Below are 9,285 nucleotides of genomic sequence, written 5' to 3'. Positions count from 1 at the left end.
CAGAGCCAGCCCCTGCCACTCAGAGAACAGGGCAGACTGTGCACAAAACCACAGTGAGTGCTGCCCTGTAGTTAAGTGTGCCCTGAGGAGCCCTAGAAAAAATGTGAAGAAAATAACTGCCTGCTCACTCTCGATCACCTGGCAGTAGCAGCAGTGGGAACCCTGGGCCAAAATTGCAGGGAAGATGTCAAAAAAAAGAGAGACACGGCAGTGCTTTTGATACAGAGGTTTGAGGCATGCTTCCTTCTCAGCCCCAGCAAAAACATTGCCCCACCACAGACTAACAAATGGCAGTCATGTAGCAGCACCTTCGGACTCCCAGCACCCCATCACCCAGGCTCAGCGCCTGACTCGCGGGACAGAGCCCTGCAGAGCACGGAAGGGGCTCTTCCTGCAGCCAGGGCGGTGCAGGACGGCTGCAGTCGAACCCACAGGCTTGGGGTGCAGCTACAGCCCTTGGCTCAGCCGGTGCCCACCTTGCGCATGCTCCGCATGACGCTGAACTTCTGCGTATCGATGAAGCTCTCCAGCATCACCCGGATAGCCATGTTGACATCATCTTCCACCACATAGTCCCGCAGGTGCATGCGGGCATGAGCCTCCGCCATCCGGATCATGGACTCGATGTGACGCACTGTGATGGGGATGCTGCCGGTTGCCTAAAGGGCGAAAGGAGGCAACTCCTTACCGAAGTATAAAACGTGGGGCAAGACAGGTGGCTTCTGGCTCAGGACCTACTTCACCCTGTGCCTGGACCTTTGAGGACTCTCAGGCTGAGGAGGCTCTGCCACCTGCTGGCATGTTCTGCACAGGGTTGTCCAGGCTCCCCAGTTCAACATTTTAATGCAGCAGGGTGCTAGAGGACGCTATGTGGGGTCCCTCTGCACTACTATTCAGTGCCTTTCCAGAAACAGCAATCCTGTTTCCTCTGAGGAAGTAAAGAAACAAAATGCCAATTAAAGAGGAAAAGATATGGTTTTCCCAAGCTCCAAAACCTCTCCCTCCAATTTGAACAAATTATTTTTCCACTTGAAGAGCCTGAAATAAGCCTGAGATCCCATGGACAAAGAAGAACGGCATTTCTACACAAAACAGCTCCCTGTAATGTATCAGGAGCATATGGATCTGAGGGAATGCAAACATCTCCTGTGGGCCTGTCAGACTGGGTGACAATAAGAGGACTTTGCCATGGCAGGGACAAGTACATGTGTCCAGTCCATCAATCCACAGATAATCAACAGGCAAGACTCTGCATTTAGATGAAGAATCATCTGTTCAGCAGACACTGCAGGATCTGCCTGTCTCTCACAAAACAGTGGCACAGACTTTTGCGACGGGAATGGCAAGAACGTGCCAACATATGCTGGAGCAGTCTCCAGCTGATTTGCAGTCTAGATACACACTCCTTCTCCCCCCTTTCCTCAGTGTTCTCACCATAGACTCTTTCCTGAGATCACTGTACATCCGAGCCACCTTGTCCTGGTCCATCTGGTTGAGTTTGGGGTGGACCTTCTCTTTGGCGTAGATGATGTATTTCCTCAGAATCTCCTGGGGAATGGGTTCAACCCCGTATGTGTTGGGAAGAGTGACCTCACTGGCGTCCCCGTTCACTGCCTCCTTGCTACCTGGGTGATGCTTCACATGGCTGCCAACAACGAACCGGGCAAGCATTTCGTCCTATAAGAGAGCGATGGACTAACAGACACTGAAGACACTCACTGGACAGGAAAACTCAGCAGGCAACTGCAGATGAGCATCCCAAAAACAGCACCACAAGCCCAGCACAAGCCCAGATTCACAGCACAGCTTGTACCTGCACAGGGTCCACCGTGTCTCTCACCACGCACAGGATATCAAATCGAGAGATAATGGGCTCTGTCAGGTCTACATTCTCTGAGAAAGTTAACGATGGATCATATCGCCCACCTAGAACATAAAGACAAACCTCAAAGTCAAACACAGGCTCCAGGGTTGAAGCTCTGAAGCAAGCAAAGACCTCCTGTACAGAGACTTTACTGCTCGCTTGATCTGGAAAAATCAGGCAGAGGGAAGGGAAGTTGTGCCACAGTTCACAGGACAGCAGGACTCATGCTAGAGGCCTAAGATGGTCCTGTGGTCTCCTCAGCATTTACCTATGGGATTGGCAGCAGCAATAACGGTGCAGCGGGCTTGCAAGGATGTGACAATGCCCGCTTTGGAGATGGAAATGCTCTGCTGCTCCATGGCTTCATGAATGCTGGTCCTATCTTGATCATTCATCTATGAGAAAGCAAAGATGACAAACTGAATCTCTGTCTATGGCCACTGTCCAACACACAAAGAGGAATCAGCTCCTGATGCTCTGAAAAAGTAGCAAACTGCACTCTAAGGTCCCTTCCAACCTAGGCCATTCTATGATTTTATGATTCGATGATTAAGGGCCTAAGCAAAGTGCAGGAGTCTCAGTCAGTTGGGATACGGCACCCTAAGTTATAGTGTCTCCTCATCACAAAGGTTACAGCTGGTCCCTCCACTGCTAATCCTTCTCACAGAGATTAAGCTGGGCCTCACCTTGTCAAACTCATCGATAAGGCAGACGCCTCTGTCAGCCAGCACGAGAGCTCCTGCTTCCAAAGTCCACTCCTTGCTGACTGGGTGCCTCTGGACATAAGCTGTGAGGCCCACAGCAGAAGCACCCTGGCCAGTGGTGAAGATGGCTCTGCTAGACACTTTCTCTATGTATTTAAGAAACTGTGATTTTGCAGTGCCAGGGTCTCCGCACAGAAGCACGTTGATGTCACCACGGACTTTGTGTTTGCCACCTAAAACAGTAATGAGAGAGATATGTTGGCAGTGGAGCGCACGGTTTGATAGCAACCCTGCCCCCAACACCACAAAGCTGAAGGGGAGGCAAAGCGTGGGCAGGGAAATCACTTAACAGGGAAGCTGAGGGAAAGTCAGCTTTGGAGGCAGTCATATGCATAAACCAGCATCTTCAACCTCGCTGAACACACCCTTCTAAGAAGGAGATGATAAATCAAACCAAAAAGTCAAACCTCTGAAGGGGCATCAAATGCGACCTCCTAGAGGAGGAGGGATAAAAACTTGCCCAGGTGTGAAGCAAGAGCTGTTTTCAGTCTTAGTGTTTCTACTGTCACACCAGTTTTCTGCATGATAAAAGCAGCCGCTTCCCTAACAGATACCCCTCAGTCTGTTACCTCGTCTGTCACCGAGGCACACAGACAACTCTAACCACTCTCACTGCAACACCGCAGACGAACACAGATCCATTTGCTTTCAGCTGAGTGAAGCAGCCCCAAGCGATACAAGCGACACCCACCTGGGTTTTTGGGCTCTCCACCGAAGAGAGCTAAAGCCAAGCCCCTCTTGATATCTTCATGCCCATAAATAGACGGGGCCATGCTGGCAAAAATCTGAAAGGAAAACCAGAGGAGTTGTCCAGAGAATACCATCTCCCAGTCTGGGCAGAATTTGGCATGAAAATCAGAAAGGCACTGTATCTACAGTTGCCCTTACAATACCACAGTCTTTGAAGAGTCTCTTACTATGCACGGTGAGGGGATTTTTTAAAGGCAACCGCCCACTCAAGAGTCCCTTAAAGGTGCTTCACAAAAATGGTGCTGCTGAGGCACGGCAGATTGTGTAGTCTGGTGATGGAAGCTGCTGTCACGGCCTCCACACTCTTGATATGCACAAAGGACAACACAGTGGCTGTTATCAGCTGTTGCAAAGCTGGAGACCTTGATTTGAGACTCATTCACTGCATATGGTAGTAGTTGGATGGACTATGCTGCACATGAATTGTCATCACAGTCAAATATTCTGAATAACCAGCTTAATTTCTCAAGGACACTCTGATAGCAGCCTGATGCTGGAGACTACTGACGTTAAAACAGTCCTGGCTCCACTGAAGCTGTTCCACCCCCTGGGAACAGCAGACAATACAAAAACAGCATGACCAAGGCAAGGGAGTGAAATCCATCTATTACAGAGCTAAAACTGGACTAAAGTCCAGAGGCTGAACATGCATCAATCCAAAAGCTTTTCTTTCAAGTATTGGATTCATGTCTTATCATGCAGAGAGTAGCATGGCTAAGATCTCTACCACAGTTTAAGCTAAGTAATAACATCCCCTTAAGGGGATTGCAGATGCAAGTACTGGTCCTTCAGAACACTTCTCCTGATTTGCTTTCAAGATATGGGGAGAGAAAACAATGACCAGATATACACAGTGTCTGAGTGTGTCTCACTTGTTTTCCCATGCTGCTGGAACGTGGAAGGGGAGAAACAGAAAATTTTTGACTTGCAAGAGTACAAGGAAAGTTTCTCACATACTTCCCTCCTGTAACTCATTCTCATCAACAGATGCCTGAGAGCTACAGACCAGATGACCATTCAGAGGGAACTGGGACTTCTACAAGTTTCTTTAACCATTGTTTAGCCAGCTGACACCTTTCACCACTTTCTGATCCAGCTGCCAGGTGATGGCAAGCTATCAACAGGGAAAGAAGGCATGTCTGAGGCTGACTCACCTTCTCCCCAATTTGCTCATCCTTGGACAAACCCACAATCACTTTCACATCTTCATCAGTCAGCTCTCCAACGGCCAACTTGTTGTCCTTCTTGGCGATGTGGTTGGCCAGGATCACAGTCGCAAACACTGGGAACCCGTTGGCAGTGTTCAAGGACCCATCGTAGTTGTTGTGGTAGATCCCCGTTAGCTCCTGGGAACCAGGAGATGGTACATGAGTGTCTGCACAGTACAAACCAGCTGCCTCTCCATTTTAAGACACCAGTCTCCAAAGTAGCTGCCCAAATGCATCTGGGGACAATCCCTCCCCACAGATGTTGCCATGATGTCACTGAGCTGTGCTCACCCCACACCTGTACTCAACAATACACTCACAATCTCATCCCCTGGCTTGCAGCTGTCAACCAGATCGGCGAGGAGAATGGCATCCTTGGAGCGGGGCAGCCTGCCGGCAGCCACCTTCCCAGGGCTCTCCTGGATTTTGATGCGTTGATAGTTCTGATAGACCGTCTGCAGCAACAAAATAAAAGTTACCCAGCAAGTCTGATTGGCATCAGTACGGCTGATGCTTTTTAAAAGCACCTCACCAGAGAAGGTTCGTTAAAGATTTACTATACTCTGGTTAGAAAACTGTGGGCGAGGGGAGGGGGAGAAGCTGTGAGAAGCAATTCCAGGGTGTGATAGACAATGGAGACAGGAAAGCACTTTGCCACATCTCACCACTGTGTTTCAGCTTCCACAGTGTTTATCCACTCAAATACTAGACCAGTTCCTGGGAGAAGGATGCTCCACTTGTGGTGGTTAGAGATATCAAAGCAAAGAATGAGAGTCAGAAGCTGGAAATCGATGATTTTGCTACTGCCCTGTAGCTGGCAGATCAGGAAATACTGACCTAATTTGGAAAGCATTCGAGCTGGACAGTCTGTGTCTGCATTTCTACATGGATAGGTGTGACTATCAATCACACCTATGTGTGTGATTGAGATGACTGTGGCAAAAGATTCAGCCCAAACACTCAGAATGAGGCAGTAAATGACTTTTTGCTGCTAAATTTGCTAGATTCAGGTCAAGAGCTCAGACAGCACACCCCTGGATACAGCAGTAGATCCCTTTCCTGGCACCAAGCCTGTTTAAAGTGTGGGAGCCAATGCCGGGCTGGGAGAGCAAGCAGTGCAGCAACCTGGGCAGGACGGGCAGATCGCCCCATCCGTATCTCTTACCTCTTCCATGTTGATTTCAAAGGGGCCAAGAGACTGACACTCTGGACAGGAACCTGGCTTCACCTCCTGGTTCTGGGACTGGAAAAAGGGTCCCAGGATGAAGCTGCACTTGCTGCAGTTGTATTTAACCATGCTGAGCTGAGGCAGGACCCCTGTGCAACTCGTCACCACTCCACTGGTTCGGATTAACTGATTCAAGTGCAGTTGCCTAAGGAAAGACAGAGAAACATGGGACACCTGCAGGGCACAGAAGGCAGAACACCCTACAGAAATGTTCTGGCTGTGAGGCACAACTTCCAAAGGCCTCGTAAGAAACAGTTATCTATAGGAATCTTCTTGCATAATTTGTGTTTTACCTTTGGGCACACTGGAAGTTCATCCTTAACTGGTCTGTTTCTCTGTAATAAGATCAGTCATTCTCTTGGACTTATCCAGAGCTTTATCTTGCAGACTAGTTCTCCTGAGCACCTCAAAGCCTTCTGCAGGCCCCACAGCCACTGACAGTAATTCTGCTGCTTACCTGAGCGACCGCAACTCTTCCACCAGAGGGAGATGGGAGATCCGGACATGGATCTCCTGAGCAATACGATCATACTTGGGGTACATGGCCAACACCACTTCCTTGGCTGCTTCATCAAAGATCTTTAGCATTTCTGCTGGGGCCTCAGGCAGAAAGTAGGCAAGAACATGTTCCTGGGCTGCCAGATCCTCGTAGTTCACCACCAGACTCTCTCTGTTCTCTTAAAGAAAAGATGGGGTGAATTTTATTTTCAGCCTGCTCACTCCTCAAAGTCTGCAAAAAACAGCTAGAACAGACAAGCCTGTGTCCTGAAGGCTGCAGTTTGCAGATGTCCGTGCCTTCCCTGAAAAACGTTTAGAGGTCAATGAGTTGAAAATGGGTGGAAAACTCTTTTTAATTTATTTCTCCGACAAATTCTCCATCAGTACCAAACTTGCGATTGTTCCTCTCCAGCTCAGCACAGATACTTCCCAGGCTCAGTGCTCCTGAGACTCAGAAGCCTCAGGCCAACACACAACTCCCACAGACCTTCAGGAAACAGAAATTAATAGGGGAGTTTGCTGAATGGCTGGCGAAAACTTTCTGGTTTTATGTTCATGGAAAAAGATAAGACAAATGCCTTTTATCTACCAGCTGTATAATATTGACCCCAGTCCACTATTCGTGCTTTTGGAGCTTCTGCCTCAATAAAAAGAAGAAATACAAACAACTGCAGTTTAAAATTTATCAATGACAGCCTTAAGGACTGCTTCCTCTGGCAGTGCCTAGTCAGAATACAAGGCTGCAACACTGACATGGTTTTCAAAGTCACAAGGTCTATTTGTGTCCCCTTGATGGATAATCCAGTTCCCAGTGTGAGAAAGTAACGGGCGCAGACAGCAAGCAATTGTTGTCTCTTTCAGATTGCAAGCCTGCAGACCACTGTCTGCTGCCCCACATATTCTTTTGCTAGCATTTCTACAATATGAATATTAATGAGTAGCAGACGCCAGGGGCCTTCCAATTAGTCAGCCTGAATCAAAGGAGATAGTACACAGGTTTCCATTATTCATTTATCTCCATCAGCATCGGAGGTTCTTAAAGTGCTGACTCAATGTCTGGAACAAACAGGGCAGGCAGAAAAAATTCACCTATGGACTGGATCACTTCAAAGTATCGTGACCTACATAAAGAGGAGGAAGCCTCTAATCACCCAGCCCTACCTTTGCACATGTCGCTGATCCTCTCCTTGAAGACATTGTGCCCGTGGTCATCTACGTGGGTCTTCAAAAAGTTCTTGAAGCGGTGGTAGATCTCAAGCCGGGGGGCTGCCATGGAAACCCACTCCCTCACCGAATGCCCTTTCATATCTTCCAGATTCTCAATGCTCTCAATCATGTCTTCATCTTCATCTTCCATGCCATCGGCAGCCCGTTCTGCCAATCGCCTCTTCCGCGAAGGACGGTCTTCGTCTTCATCGTCACTATCTAAGGGTAGGGAGGAAAGATTGTTAGAGAGTTGGAATTCCCACTCCCACTCTTTAGATTAGTCATGATTGGATTGCACGGGCTGTGGAAGAAAAGAGGTTAGGGCCTGGAATAAAAATCAAGAACCATGCCAGGCCCAGCCTAATTCCAGTTCTAGCCTGGCTCCTACATCTTCCACAACATAGCTGAAGACTTTATGGGGATGAGTAAGACCAGTATGCAACAGTACAGCCATGTCCATTAATGCAGTGAGAGAGGAAGGCCAAGGAACAGGCTTCGAAGTGCATCAAAGGCCCTCCCATCCAGCCCACGGAAGTCTCTGTAGGAATAACAACACTAACAAACTCCACAGCATAAACTTGTTAGAATCCCAAAAGCTTGATATAGGGCCAGGATGCTGACTTTGTTTCAGCAAACATGTAACCAGAAGAACATAACGAATGAGCTCCCAGGAAGCCCGTATCAAAGGGGTCATACACCAGGGAGTTCGGCCAAGCCCACAGCAGAGATTTCACTAAGGGCCCAGATACACTGGAGCTCCAAGGACCTCTGCTGCTCTGAGAGTGAGAGTCCAGCTCCCCCATAAGAGCCACAATCAAGCACACGGGGATCAGCTTGGCTGATGTGCACCTACCGTAAAGCAGCCCCCTCCTCATGCGGCCCATGCCCTGCTCCAGCTCGCGGTCTCGTTGCCTCATTACTCGTTCTGCGGCTTCCCGCTGGCTGGCGGTCAGCTCCTCCACATCTTCATCATCCAAGGCCAGGCCCTCTGCTTCATAGACATCCAGCTCAGGGATGGGGCGGTAGTCCCTAGCACACACACACAGTGTTACATCAGGCCAGGCTGCAGAAAGCACTTCTCTAGCCCTTCCCTGGCTACTGCTGGGTAGGTGGCAGGACAGTGGTTCTGCAGCAAGACTGAACACATTGAGCAGGAAGGCACTTCACAACGGTGAAGGGCTGGAGCCCTGCAGTACAAAGGGCTCCAGCACCATGGTTATGAATGCCAGCATTCAAGCCCTTGTATTGTAAAGTTTACCAGCTTGCCAGCAGGCCTGTCTGAGTAAAAAAAAACATTAAAATTTATGCCTGCAGGGGTAAGGAGCTAGGCTGGATGTACATCATACATCCAGGGAGATCCTGATTTACCTACATTGGATCATGATGGCACTTTGCTCCCAGCTTGCAATTTCCTTGGTTCTTCCAGGACCAAAAAGCCACAATGCCCTGACCTTTCTCCACTGTCCAGTAGAGGATTCAGCCTCCTCACTCCAGCTACCAGCACAGCAGAGGGACCCCATCATGGCCGAGAGACCCCCCACCACGCTCCATGTCAGTGGCTGCGCTGATGTCCTGTTAGCAAAACCCCATACCCAGGCACAACCTGCCCAGAAGCCGGCTCCTACCGGTCTCCTTACCTTTCCATCCCTTCCCCGATGAGCTCTTCTCCTTCTTCCTCTTCTTCGGGGAGCCCCTCGGTCCCCAGGAGCCCTTCGGACTCATCCTCGAAGGGGGGCAGGTCCCGGCCGGGGCTGGACGTGAAGGCAT

The 9,285-nt window shown here is 49.4% G+C and overlaps 1 protein-coding gene across 1 annotated transcript in view; it reads right to left on the bottom strand.

The window, feature by feature from the left end:
* The window catches only part of MCM2 (minichromosome maintenance complex component 2), an 11,910-nt gene extending 2,631 nt beyond the window's left edge, over window positions 1-9,279 (bottom strand). Inside the window, exons 1-13 of the mRNA XM_009870570.1 lie at window positions 9,156-9,279; window positions 8,372-8,547; window positions 7,474-7,737; window positions 6,272-6,491; window positions 5,752-5,959; window positions 4,907-5,041; window positions 4,533-4,724; window positions 3,320-3,413; window positions 2,551-2,801; window positions 2,133-2,259; window positions 1,814-1,926; window positions 1,435-1,677; window positions 477-659 (exon numbers count right to left, since the gene is read on the bottom strand). Coding sequence (XP_009868872.1) covers window positions 477-659; window positions 1,435-1,677; window positions 1,814-1,926; window positions 2,133-2,259; window positions 2,551-2,801; window positions 3,320-3,413; window positions 4,533-4,724; window positions 4,907-5,041; window positions 5,752-5,959; window positions 6,272-6,491; window positions 7,474-7,737; window positions 8,372-8,547; window positions 9,156-9,163 — 2,214 coding nt within the window. The 5' untranslated portion in view covers window positions 9,164-9,279. The remainder of the gene's footprint in view (window positions 1-476; window positions 660-1,434; window positions 1,678-1,813; window positions 1,927-2,132; window positions 2,260-2,550; window positions 2,802-3,319; window positions 3,414-4,532; window positions 4,725-4,906; window positions 5,042-5,751; window positions 5,960-6,271; window positions 6,492-7,473; window positions 7,738-8,371; window positions 8,548-9,155) is intronic.
* Window positions 9,280-9,285: the final 6 nt, after the last annotated feature.

Source organism: Apaloderma vittatum, unplaced genomic scaffold (genome assembly GCF_000703405.1).
Source record: "Apaloderma vittatum isolate BGI_N311 unplaced genomic scaffold, ASM70340v1 scaffold28845, whole genome shotgun sequence".
In the NCBI taxonomy this organism is placed as follows: Eukaryota; Metazoa; Chordata; class Aves; order Trogoniformes; family Trogonidae; genus Apaloderma; species Apaloderma vittatum.
Note: the sequence above shows the minus strand (reverse complement) of the source record. Positions and strands in the feature narration are given on the sequence as shown.